Here is a 13,631-nt window from a genome sequence, read left to right on the forward strand (position 1 = left end):
ATACACTGTGGAAAGAACAAATCAATCACCTTCCCATTGAAGCAAAATGGGCAATTTTACATCTCCAAAGCTGATGTTTGTCCCTTCCCCTTGCTGTTCCTAGCCTTTGAGCTTCTGTTTGAAAATATGGAAATACTACCAACAACTTTACTTGCAAAACTGTCTGGTTTGCTCAGTGGAGCCAAGAGCTCCCCAGACATTTCCACTCCACTGCCAGTGCAGTGATTTGGAGATGTATTCTTGTCCTAATTGGAAGAAAAATTTCAAAGAATAGATCTTCTACTGAAACTTGAAAGACCAGGATTTACTCATACACACAGCATCACTTAATATTTGGGGGTAGAGATGAATTGTGGAAAAAGGAAGGGATTTTTATCCAGTGGATTTGGAAAGGTTTCTGCTGTGACTATTCTATGACTTTGAAAATGTTAGAGCAGGATTTAAACTGAGTGGTGCACACACCCTGCTCAGTGAGTGGAAGAATTCAGAAGCTGACACGAATGTGTCAGAGCAGAGACTTTTTTCTAAGAAACACAAGCAGAAGTAGAACACGGGACAAATCAGAGCAGCAAACTCTGAGGTGAAGTTGGGAACACACCCAGCTCAGCCTGGGAAGCTCCTCAGGCATTCGGGAGAGAAGGGCGCCCAGGAAAGTCCCTGGTCCCACTGAACACACCTCTGTAGCTTTCCACCTGCCGCTGGACTGTGCTACCCCCAAACCCCTGCGCAGTGATTCCTTCTTCACTGGGCAGACTCCAGTGAAGCACTAATGCTGGCCCTAAACATCCTTCAGGAAATCTAATGCCACCACCTACAGCTCGCTGCTTTCTCTTTGCTACTGGGTTTCATCTGTTAGGGAGAGCTTACATGGGGTAAGCTCTAGTCAAGTGCTGGGAACATGCTAAATGCCTTATTGCAGTTATAGATCCGCAGAGGCAACCTCTTGCCATTATATAAACAATACATGTTATCACGAACGGGCAGTGGGGGCACAGGAACAACCCTCCTTGCAGCAATCCGTTTCTTGTATGCTTTCTAGCAGGTGAGGCAAACACCCATCAGCCATGACAACCTCTACTCCTTAAACTTCCCCAGAGGGAGCATTTTAAAGCATCAAAAGGATTTAAACCTGTCCAGCTGCTGCTGAGGCATAACTAACAGTTGCACAGTCAGCTCCAACTGCAGCTGATGTAGCCTTAACAGCAATCCTTTATTTGTCACACTCCTAGAATAGTTATAGATCCAGAGCAAGGCAGGGGGGAGAGAGAGAGAAAGCGAACAAACAGGTGAGCTGCTTACCAGGAAGGATAACATTTTCTTTAATTTTCATGGCATTTCTTGTAGTCCCTAGTAAAGCTTTAGAGAAAGGCACATGAGATCCTCTCCAGTCCTGTTTGTCTGGCAACAGGGACGCACCGACAGGGTCCTGCTGGGAGGGAAATGGGGTGGCTCCCTTTCTGAGGCTAGGGACAACGAGAGATCCCAGTTCGGCTGATGAGTGTCAGAGCAGTTCCAGGGCCAAGTTCTTTGTGCACTTCTGCACAGGCTACTGATTGCCTGTGGCTAAGACACCCACATGTCTAAGGTGTAAACTGAACAGTCCAATGGGTGCTACACACTCCCGTGACTGAGATATTGCCAAAATGCACATCCTCCAAGAGAGCTGTAGAGACGGTTCTCCATGAACATTTCCATAAGCCACAGCCTTTTACCCAGCAGCTTTGCCAGAGCCAGTAGTGAAAGAGGCCCTTGGGCACCTGCAGTGGCTGGGACAATTGCAGTCTGGGTGCAGGGGGCAGAGGAGTGCCCTGTGCTCTCCCCTGGGGCTTTTCTTCACCAGGAATGGGACAACAGTTGTGGTGGTACCTTCACACACATATCTGCCTCTGCCAGGAGGTGCAGGAGGTGAGACCAACCTGATTTCCTGAGAAACTGATTATAAGCCAACTTTGGACTGTGTTATTTGTCCTTCTTCCCAGTCTCTCCCAAGTGTCATTTACAACCCAGCATCTTTTCACGGGATCTGATATCAAAATGACAGTTATCCTAGAGCCACCTTAAATATACACCCTGGAGGTCACTGGAAACAGAGTAGTGCTGTGGACAGGTCACCAGGATGTTCCAGCATAGCTGGAAAATGATGCTAGAGCTGATGGGTTGGGAGGTTTGGGAAACCAGCCTGTGCAAGAATTGTCAGAGAAATCCCAGATGCTCTCGGACTGCATAAGAGAAGGCAGGAGGTTATCACGCAGCCCTTACACACAGTTGTGTTTCTTCATGGGGAAATCCATCGATCTCCAATGGAGAGGATGGTCACCTCGAGCACTGGAGCTGACCCTGCTCTGGCAGCGATGACAACAGCTCACCAGGAATGTGCTACTGCTGTGATACCAGGGCAACCGGCTTCCCAGTTAGAAAGGCTCGGGGGCTCCTGCAGCTATCGGGGAGGGCAGTGTCCCTCCTGGGGGAAACCTGTCTGACCAAGGAAATCAGCCTGGCACAAGCAAGGCCCATTTGCTCTTTTTCTGGGTGACTGGTAAGGCAATTTTTCTTAATATATCTGAAAGTGCAGAACAATCCCGAGCTATCTAGTCTTTCCACATGTCACTGGAAGTTCAGTGTGATCATCATCTGCCATAATGAACCTCCTATTTGTTCAGAGAGGTACTGGTTTCTCTTGTTAAAGACATCTCGTCTTTACCAGCCATGGCAAGGCTGTCCATCATCTCTATTTCAAGCCCTTCATCCTCCCAGTATGCACAGGGACCATCCGGCCCCACTGGCTTTGTGATTTCACTGCCCAGTGCAGAGTCTGAGGTGGTAAAGTCATAAGGGACCTTCAGGATCAGCCCCTCTGCTTCTGTATGACACTGGCCCTGCAGCTTTGCTGAGTGGATGCTTCGTTAATTCCTCAGCTGAGCTAATTCTGTAGACTCGCGTCTGCCACAAGACCAGCAGGAAATTACTCAGCTAATGGTAGGGAGATGGGGGTAGGTGGATCCTGTGTCCATGATATTGAAATAATAAATCATTGTGTTAGTAACACACAGTGCTGCTTTACAGCCCTTCTAGCCCTTCACTTGCTTTTGTGCCTTTATCATGAAGTGATCAGTGTGAGAGAGGTGGACAGGTCCATGCTCCCTTTCCCCTTTGCCCAGCCCTTGTTGCCAGAACTGCTGTGAACAAAGAGAAATCAGTGCTGTGAGGAAATCACAGGCCTTGTCACATCTGTGGGGCTATGGGAATAGGGGGACTAATGGCAGAGCTGTTCTCAGGAAAACAAAGACTCAAGTCTATGAACAACCTGGGTGAACACCAGCTTCTGTGGGTCATTTGCTTCAGGTCTCGCTGAGCTCCTTCTCCCAGTCCCCTATCACCCCGCACCTGCGGTTCTCTGCTTGGAGTGAAGGTGTCCCATAAAACCTGCCAGGTGCCTGTTTGGCATTTTCACAGCTCTTCTGGACTCTGAGCAGGAACTGCTTAAATAAACAACTGTTTCCCACTATGAATGGCTGTGGGAACCCCTGCTCTGACAGTAATCTCATCTGTGCTATCTTGCGCCTGGCTGTGCCCATGAATTATCAGCACTGTTTTTATTTCCTGCTGTGGCTTTGTGACCCAGTGGCATCATAAATGTATTTAAAGTCTAACTAAAACAATATAATTTTCCCCATAAATGATATTGTGAGGGAAACGATGCCAATGCTATTCCAAAGGGGAGACAAGGTTCATGATCCTCACAGGTAACAAAGACTTGCCGATTCTCTTCTACGCAGACACAAAAATTGCCCCTTTGCCCTTCGGCTCAATGGCTGATGCAACCTCCCTGCAGGGTTGCCTCATGCTCCTGCGGCCTTGGAAGACCAGCCTCAGAAAGAGGTGCTGCACCTCCGAGAGCTCCCCGCTTGTGCCCATGCCCAGGCCATGCTCACCCGCTCAGCACTGCCAGACTGGTACTGGCCTCTTCAGTCCATTTACTTTCATACTGACTCTTACCACCTAACTCCGAGCAAGGAGTAAGCACGGGCAAGCAGCTGGGCATACTACAATCTTTAATCCATTTAAAAGAGTTTATGACCACAGCAAGAAATTTTTCAGAGCAGAAACAACAGGTTTCCTTTTCCACATGCATATTTATGCACAACAATCTCCTCGCGCTGGGCTCTCAAAACTAGAGTCCCCTTCAGCTGGACATCTTTGGTGCCCCATTTCTTAGACGAGGCAAGGGGAATAGTCACATATTCAATATGCAAAATATAAGGTATTTTTTCAGATGGAGTTCACTAAAGAAAAGTTATTCTGGTACTTTGCAATCCTGCAGAGCCTCGTAGCACAGAGTGATGTCTCCCCCGCGAATCGAGTAGGACTCTGCTTGTCCAGGCTGAGCAGAAAAGAAAATGTCCCCTGTCTGGTTCTGCGCTGCTGCTTTCTTTTGCAGTGCTCTTGTAGCGGTACTTCGCACGCTGCGCTGCGGGCATGGTGCTCCTGCTTTCCATCAGCGGGATGGCAAGAAGCATGGCTGTTCTCCAGCCCTCCCTGACAGCAGGGCTGCTGCATGCCAGGGACAACTTCCCTGAGTTCATCCCCACATCTCGCTCCTGGCTGAGTTAAGCGAGGGTCTTGCTTGCAGCACTGTGTCTCTGACCGTAGTCATGATCTGGAAGGGCTGTGTATTTGGAAGGTAGCACAACTTATGCCAAACACTGGGAAAGCTGTGGCCATTGCTAACTATGGCACAAGTGCTCTTGATCTACAATTTATGAAAAGCAGCAGGTGATCTCAGAAACATTTCCTTTAGAGAGAATCTGTAATTTCACTCCTGCAAGTCATGTGAATCCATGCCTGTGAATACCAGCAGGGAAAGGCATTTCTTTTCCTCTGAAGCAGAATGCCCTGAGCCACACAAACTTTCTGCACAACAACTATCATCTGAACAAACTCATGGCAGCTTTCTGAAACTGCTTTGTTTTTTTTTAAGGAAAATGCTTTGATGTTGCTTTTGTTTTGTGGCCCCTGAGGCACTGTTAGACTCTATGCTGTAGGGTGTTTGAGAGATGCATGAGCCTCTGTGATCTGTTCCCCACTCTGACTCCAGAATGGATGTGTGGGAGAGGTCAGCCCAAAATAAAGGTGGCAAACAAGGAATGCACATGGGCAGGTGAAGGAGTGAGCATGTGGTTTTTAAAAACAAGCCTGGTGCCCTGCGCTGCACAGCTAAGGCAGGGATCCTGCCCACTGGCCTAACAGGCCAGCCATGGGACAGGGTAAGCCCAGACCTGAGCGTTGCCAAGGGAAGGTCTCCTGCCTCACCTGCCAGATTGGCTTCCTTCTTACCCCAGTTCGAGCAAGCTCAGACCATAATTGCCCCATTGCTGCACTTTTCAGGAGGCAGGTTAGTGGCCTTGCAGCCAATGCAATTTCCAAGAGATTGGAGCATGAGAGGGGTTTCCTACTCCCACTCTTTCCCTAATTCTTCTGGTTTGCGCAGTATATTGACACTAGGATTATCACTTGTTTGAGCACCTAGAAGGAAACTCCACCTAACAGGGACAGGGTCCAGAGCACAGGGACAAGGCACAGAGCACAGGGACAGGGCACAGGGACAGGGACAGGGATGGGGCAGAGCAAAGGGAGAGAGAGAGAGGGAAGCGCTGGCTCCAGGCTCTGCAGCACAGCTCACTCGTGCCCCCCAGTGACCACAGGAGACAAGTGTTCGTGCAGGACCAGAGAAGCAAACACCAGGCAGGGCTGCGGAAAATGATGGCAGGTTTATTGTATTTCATTTTAAAAGTGATGATATGCAAGGGGCGATGAGAGGCACTGGAGGGAGCATTTTCTATAAATGTTCCTTGTGAAAGCCTAGCGTCCCATGTTGCTGCACAATCTCTCTTGCTGTCCTAGCCCTTTCCAAAAATCCTTCTTTGGGCAGTAGACACACAAGACTGGCGTGAAGGAGGCCTGCCTCCAACAGCAGCCAGACGTTCCCAGGGAGAGGGCAAATCCCTTGCAGATGCAGCTCCAAGCTAGCCTGCCCCTGGGAGGGCTGATGGATTAGGGAAAAGTACCGCTGTTCCCTTGTTACATGATCTAGCACCTGTGGCCAGCCCCAGCAACAGGCACTTTAGCCTTGCACAGCCGCTCGTGGCACAGGTTCATACTGCAGCAACAGGCAGGCTCACCCAAAGGATGGCCACAGCTTAGACATCCCCTCCCCCCCCCCAGCCCTGGACCAGGGTTGTCCCACTGCTTTGTCAGCCAGTGGCAGGAATCGTGCTGTGGCACTTAAGCAGAGCAGACCCTGCAGCTCAGAGGATGGGGATGGCACAGCTCACACCATGGCTATGAATGGTGAACTCAAGTTCAAGAGCAGGGCTGCACAGCCCTCACTCACTGCCAAGTGGGATTGGGGATGCCCCTTTGGAGGCAATTTTCAAAGTCAGGCCGGGAGAGGCAGAAGTCCTTCCAGCTCAGAAGCATCCATCTGTGCTGAGAGCACTAGTCTGACACAGCTGTTACTTTCTGCCATTCTCTCATCCCCTTTCCTGTAACCCTCTCTCATGCCCAGCACACCTCTTGCTTGCTTAGGTTGTATCAGAGGGCCATATTTCCCCTCTCAAACTTCACCATGGGACAATCAGACAATGACTGTGCAACCCCAATGGAGAAAACCATGCCATGGCTCTTCTGGTCCTTAGAAAATTTCTCCTACCTTGATAGATACGCAGAGCATTTTTATTCCTGCTCCTCCATACTTTGAAATTTTCACTTTGCAGATCTCCAGCAAGGAATGGCCAGCATTGACTAGCACATTCATGCCAGTCAGCCTCTGCAGGAGAAGGGTTAAAAGCTATCTAGGCTTTTTATCTGCATGACTGATCTTGAAATGCCTCTCAGATTGTTTACCTATTGGTAATCTGAAGTCTACACCTTCCCCAAACCTTTTACCCTGTGCCTGCTTCTAGCTGTTCATTGAAGTCTTTTTTGCATGCTCTGAGTGTCCTAAAACTGCCCTGAAGTACATACCAAACCCATCCACCATTCTTCACACATGAGTCTACAAAGATGACTGGAAGCTCAGGTCTTCAGGGTCCAGGAGAGCATCCTTTTTCTCCTTGCTCTCCTGCTGCACATGGTACCACCTTTCAGCAAACTTCACTGCATCATGGACACTGTGGAAAGCCAACTGGCTGCCACAGTCTGTTTTGCCAGCCCAGCCTCCCTTCTGGAGCAGGTGGCGGATGGAAGGGTTGCAGTTGGCCAAGAGTACCTGGACACCAATACCCTTATAGTCATGATGCATCTCCTTTAGCGCAGAGAAACCCACCGTATCTATGAACTGCATAGCCCCACAGTCAATGATTAAGGTGTGCATATCTATGGAAGGAGGACAGACATCTGCTGGAGATTTCTCAGCCCTTTTCTTGGCAGGTTTCAGACAGTCAAACCTGGTGAAGAAAAAGTTCTTGCTCTTGCCTGTGTCTGCATTTGCCTGGGCTTCCACCTTTCGATGCTTAGCAGCCAGCAGAGTAGGGTTTACCCCAGTTTTCTGATAGAGAATAGTCTTGAAATAGTCCTTGTTGGCATAGTAAAGGGATGACTCAAAGCGGAAGATCTTGATATTGGCAACACTGCTGAGCTGTTTGTAAGTGGATTGGTCCTCATAGATTTCTGAGTTGCTGACATTGCCCAGGAGCGTGGCCCTGGGTCTCTGTGTGCGGAAGATGATGCAGAGCAGAGCAAAGCAGACACCCACAAGGAGCCCAATCTCTGTGGTGATCAGCGTGGAGGCCAGCATGGTCGTCCACCACACCACTGTGTCCACCTTGCTGAGCTGCCACATTCGGGGGGTGTCACGGAACTTCCTCAGGCCACCCCGCAAGTTGACGATAGTGATCACGCCCAGGATGGATGTTTGTAGTGAGTAAAAGAGTGGAGCAATCCACAGCAGCACTAGTAGCAGCACCAAGGAGTTGACCAGGCCAGAGACCTGCGTCTGGGTCCCCGTGGATTCCTTCAGCAGAGTCTTCGTCAGGGCTGCAGAGCTGGCAAAGCAGTAGAAAAAAGAAGGGATCAAGTTGCACATGCCAATGGCGATCATCTCTTGATTGGCACGAACAGCGTAGCCGTGCTTTTTGCCAAAGATTTCTGCCAGGGAGACAGTCGTGGCAAAGCCAATAATAGCAATGGGCAGAGCATCAATGGCTAGGCTGGAAAACAGTTTTATATCTGGTAGGGTGGGTTTCCTGAAACCAGTGGGGATGTCCCCGCAAACAGCAGAATTGTATCGCTCTTCAAAGTTGAAGTAGTGCGATAGCACTGTAGCTACAATGACCACCACCAGCTCTATAGGGAATGGGGCCTTCATCTTGTCTTTATACCGGTCATTGATCTCTTTGACAGGCACAATGATGGCCAAAGCAACCAGACTGGTCACCAGGTCACAGATGTTGGTGTTCTGGATGTATCTGAAAAGGTCAACCCACGTCAAGATGAAGGACCCCACCCCTTCGTGACGAGAGATTTTCAGTCCCAGCAGATACTTCATCTGGGAAGTGATAATGGTGAGACTGGAGCCAGTCACAAAGCCGCTGAGGAGAGGTTCTGACAGGTAGACAGACACAAAGCCCAGCTGTAAAATCCCCAGCAGGATCTGAAAAGAAAGCCAATCATACATTTAACATCCATGAGAAAGGCTGGAAGAAGTGACTAGCAATTTATGTCAGTGGCTTCCACTTTAGCATACCTGGCTACTCTGCTGAACATTCAGTGTGAGACAGAGGACTTTCTTAAGTAGTTAGTCTGGGGTATGGAAAACTTATAAAGAGACCTAGAAGACTTGTCTGTGTCTAGAAATGCCATACAGAGAAGACTTGAAGGTCCCTGTCACTGTCTCCTTGCAAGAAACAAGGCTGCAGTTAACGCTGAGAGTTCAAGGGTAGCTAAATCAAAACAGCTTATGAGTATCACTTGGTGGCAAAAACTGTGTGATGCAGTGAATTTTTGTTGTTCCAGTGAAAGGGGCTGAAGTTGCCTACTAACAGCTAGGCCCAGGCAGTGGAGACATTTCCAGGGAGCATGGCCTTTAGAGGAGTCCCTTCTGATGACATAGTCCTTAGAGGACTTGCTCTAACTGGAGAGCAGCCCTAAAGTACACCAGGAGTCAGCCCAGGTCCAGGACTGGGATGGTGGGAAGGTGGTTCACAGTTACCTTCCCTCCCTTGCCAAGTTTGATCCTAAGCAAGTTTCAGACACATCTAAGGATCTGGCCTATCATCTGGGGAAAGCACAACCACAATGTCAGGTGTGTTTGGGGTTTTCTAAATCACTACAGTTCAAGGGTCTCAGAGACTGCTCATTTCAGGCAAGGTTTGTTGTGACTCAAGTCTGAACTGAGACAAAGAAAGAACAGAGGAAACAGCACAGTAGTGAATATTTGTACCTGGTAAAGACCAACCAGAAAGCTTAAGGAAAGGGCCACAGTGATGGCATAGCAACTGCTGTCACAGACATCTGTCCCATTAGCGGAGGAGGTGGAATTCGCCACTGAGTCAGCATCGTCGTCACTGTACCCTGCTAGCTGAAGGTGCCGATTCACAGACTGCCCAATCATCAGGCACAGGACACCAAAGGTGCCAACAAAGTTATGGCGCGATGTGGCCATAGCAAAGTAGATGATACTGCAGAAGAAGTTGGTGTAGATTCCATAGATGGGATCCTGGTTCGCTAATAAGGAATATGAGATGGACTGCGGAATGGCAACTATCCCCACCAGCAGCCCAGATATGACATCCCCAAGCAACTGTGTCTTGACATTGTAACGGGGAAGCCAGTCCAACACCGGGAACAGATGACGGAAGAAGGTGATGATAGTTTGAATATTGCATTGGCAGACCTCTCTGGCTTTCTTTAGGATGAGATCCTGGGTGCTGAGGTCCACAGGCTCATATTCCTCCAACCTGATGTATGTACGATGGACAGGAGACTCTTCTGGCGTGAGGGAGCTCAGTGTGTCTTTATTCTGTCCTGACTTCTGACTTGACGTGTCCTCCATTGCACCAGATCTAAGTAAGACAGGAGAGCAGGCACGCCCATGAAGTATTGCATTCATGTACATAATGTACTTTGCTTAGCTCCAGGACTCATGCAGATTGCATGGATAAATAGATGAAGGCAAATAGCCTCAGACAAATCGAACCTTCCTGTCGTGCCAGTTGATTTGTTTGTTATCAGTTATGGACCTGACTAGCCACAGCCTTGAATGACCATGGTTTATATTGCATTCACGCTGCCATAGATGCCCACTTTAGAGACAGAACTACAGAGGACACCGTGCCCCTTACAGACACAGCTCTTGATTTGAAACAGGACAGCAGAATCTTCTGAGATCAGAAAATATTACTTCACTGAAACTAAAACTTGAGAAACCCTGCATGTCTTGATGACACTTCCACTTAGGTAAGAGCTATTTTGAAAATGATGAAATATTCCATGTGGTGTTCTAGGAATGTAACGCGTGGGTAAGGGAGGCTATTTGCAAATTATTTTTTTCTTTAAATTTTTGAAATACGTTATGTATTAAAAATAGCAGACTCTAAAAAAAGGCTTTCAACTGACCCTAACCATTTCCCCTCTTCTGTTCTCTTCATCCCACCATTAAATTAAACAGGGAAAATCAAAATGTTTTTTGTTTTGTTTTAAAACCAAATTAATCTTGAAATCACAAATTTTTCCTCCAGAAACAGGGAATTCCAGTTTCTACATTGTTTTATACCAAGTGTCTCTATGTTGGCAAATCACCAGTAAATCAGAACTGGGTTCTGCTGGTATCACTTCTTAACATTAGTTTTGACAGGTGATTTTCATGATGTTGGCATCTTTGTAGTATTAATTATTTGTGCGGTGACTACTAGGTTTTTTACAGGACTGAACTATCCTGTTTGAATAATGAATTTTTGTGATAAGGACAGAAATGCAGAGTATATGGCAATGTTATGAATCATGACATACTAGTGATATGATAGAGGTCTAGGAACAATTTCAAGAAAACTAAGTATCTTCTGGGTGCTGCCAGGTAACCAGCTGCCCTTTCAATGACTCTGTCTTATTGACTATAAATGATCAAAATCATTCACTTAACATAAAATCATGTTGCTGAATTCTGACCTTGAGAGATTCCTTAGAAAGCTCACCAAATCATATTTTCATGCTTTCTTAGAGGCTATCCCATTCTGAAGATGCCCTAAATGACCGAGGCTGAAAACAATACCCTGCAGTTACTAACTGTGATTTGATGTCTCTGGCTCCTGGGAAATTATCAGGAAAGCCACGCTGCCTGTAAAGCATGGATGAGACAAGAAAAAGAGAATTACGTTGCTGGCTTGCTTCAAACGGGCCCATCACAGGGCTGGTATTTGTAGAATGAATGCATGCTATTTTTTTGATCTGTTTAAATAATGTATGTACTTCCCAGAGCTACTCCAAATTTTTCAGTCAAAATGCAGTTGCAACAAAATATAGCTTTCCATCAAAACCAAACAATGTACAAACAGAAGCATTCAGTGTCTCCTGAGTGGAGACCTAGCCTGGCTGCAGTTTGGAAATGGATGGGACCAGAACAATGAGAAATCCCCTTCCCCTACACTACACCCTCATTTCACATTACTGGTCCCAACCCAGAGCTCTTACCTCTGACTGCATGGAGCAGAGGGGGATACATTGTGTGACTTCTTTGGGTCCCTCAGAAACTATTTGGAGCTTCTCAACTGCTGACTAACCTGTCTCCTCACCTCACAATGTACGTTGAGAAGAGAAAGCATGAGATAAATGATTGCAAACCTGTTTCCTTTGCCTTCCTTCTGGATCATATGTTGCTTCTCTCCAAAGAGAACTGAATTATCCAGCCAAACAACTGGCCCTTTTATCTAGCTCCAGCTGATGGAGACAGTGCAAACAGCCAAATATGGCTGTATTTTGGAAACAAACATCATTCTGAGAGAGTATTTTTGATGAAAACTTGTCCTGCCCATTAAGAATGATTGAAGGAGTTTAGATAAGTACTCTTGTCAGATAACAGTATTGGTAGTATCTGGAGATGTGTTTGCTAAACAAGGGGAACAATGCACAGAAATCTTCCCGCATGTGCTATTGTATCACTGCTCCATAAACTGAGTACCCTTGGCTGAGTCCTACTGCACTTTTCTACTCACAGATTTTGACCTGTTCTGGACAAGATTTTGTCTGAATTGTTCCAACAGTACTTTTCTTTCCTGGTAGCTTTTCTATCAGTGTGTTCCTACCAGGCACCACCGCACTGTCCAACCTACGCACTTTGCTACATACAGCATAGCTGCACAGAGAAACGAAGGCGCAAGCGTGTCCCAGATCACTCTCTGAGTGGTTCCACCTCTGTTATGCCAGACCACATTCACACTTTTACACAGAGCCAACGATGTCTTGCTTCCGAAAGGCTTTGTACAAGGAAGTTTGCACTAAAAGCAAAGTTGTGATGACATGGGTTATTTCTAGCTAGTGATAGAGAGCACTTGGTGTGTGTGCGATCTGCACAATCCACATTTTACTTGTGCCTTATAGAGGCCATACCACAAGTAAAAGGGGATTTTGCTTTGCAGAAATAAGCACAGTTCAGTAAAGTGCAGGCTTTTATCTCTTTACAAGTGAAGGTGAGCAATTGCACTAGTGGCCAGAGAAAGAGATAATGTCTCATCACCATGAAACAACAGCCTCAAATACTAGCAGTAACTGTTCTTCTCCTGTGCTCCCTGCCAACTACCTACATTAGATCTCTCAGCATGGTCTCACCTTATTCTCCATTGTTTCTTTCCCATCCACTGAGTCCATAATATTTTGGCAGGATGTGCTGTTGTCCGGTGGAGCAGGACAAAAGCCTGGCAGTCAGGCAGCTTGGTTCCTACTTCTGCTTCTCTCACTGACTTTGTTCTGGGCTTGGGAAGGGGACTTAGAGACCGTGGGGTAGGGAGAGATGATGTGGGGTAAGGAGAGATGACATTTTCACGTGTCTTTGATTTAGATGATGGAGAGACACTCTGAGAAAAGAGGAAGGGAAGATCTGCCTCTTGAATTACATTTATCTCATCAGTGGAAGATCATCTCAGTAATTAGAAGTAAATGAATGAGAAACATCAGTGCTCTCTGGCAGCAGGAAAAAAATGAGAACACGTCGTAGGGGAGACAGCTGCTCAATGTATTTATATATTTATACTAGATTCTTTTTCTCTGCCATTTCTCTACAGTTCATATCCTCTCAGGTTTGTCTGTTAATAGCTCCCCTTTCCCTACTCCTTCTTTGTTAATAGACTAGCTCCTTCCCTTTATTCCTGGTGTCCTTAAAAGACAACCTTTTCATATGCTTTATATTCCTTGCTAGTCATACCTCATTTTCTATCTTGGCCTGTCTGATGTTGTCTCTGTTTGCTAATTCTCCTTTCCATCTTCTTCCTTAGTAAGTGAACCAAACTTCCACTTTCCCTATGATTCCCTCTCCATGAAATTCAGTCATTGAAGAAGTGGTGGTTAAGCAAGGCTGGTCTTTTAAGTCTATTTGCTCTCTGGGATGAAACATATCTGAGCACAATCTATTCTTTGATTTTTTG

General features: G+C 47.0%; 1 protein-coding gene across 1 annotated transcript; it reads right to left on the reverse strand.

Moving 5' to 3' along the window:
• Positions 1-6,235: 6,235 nt before the first annotated feature.
• On the reverse strand, positions 6,236-10,125 carry LOC112994358 (sulfate transporter-like). Its single transcript, XM_026118649.2, has 2 exons — positions 9,440-10,125; positions 6,236-8,650 (listed from the first exon to the last, which is right to left on the reverse strand). Exons 1-2 carry the CDS (start codon positions 10,112-10,114, stop codon positions 7,055-7,057), a joined length of 2,271 nt encoding a protein of 756 aa, XP_025974434.2. The 5' UTR covers positions 10,115-10,125; the 3' UTR covers positions 6,236-7,054.
• Positions 10,126-13,631: the final 3,506 nt, after the last annotated feature.

The sequence above is a fragment of the Dromaius novaehollandiae genome, chromosome 15 (assembly GCF_036370855.1).
Source record: "Dromaius novaehollandiae isolate bDroNov1 chromosome 15, bDroNov1.hap1, whole genome shotgun sequence".
Lineage (NCBI taxonomy): Eukaryota > Metazoa > Chordata > Aves > Casuariiformes > Dromaiidae > Dromaius > Dromaius novaehollandiae.

Excerpts from the sequence above, each read along its gene's own strand:
- LOC112994358 (XM_026118649.2), bottom strand. The coding sequence starts at position 10,114 with ATGTACATGAATGCAATACTTCATGGGCGTGCCTGCTCTCCTGTCTTA. Across the intron at positions 8,651-9,439 it reads TTCTGGTTGGTCTTTACCAG|ATCCTGCTGGGGATTTTACA; the intron begins GTACAAATATTC and ends CTTTCTTTTCAG.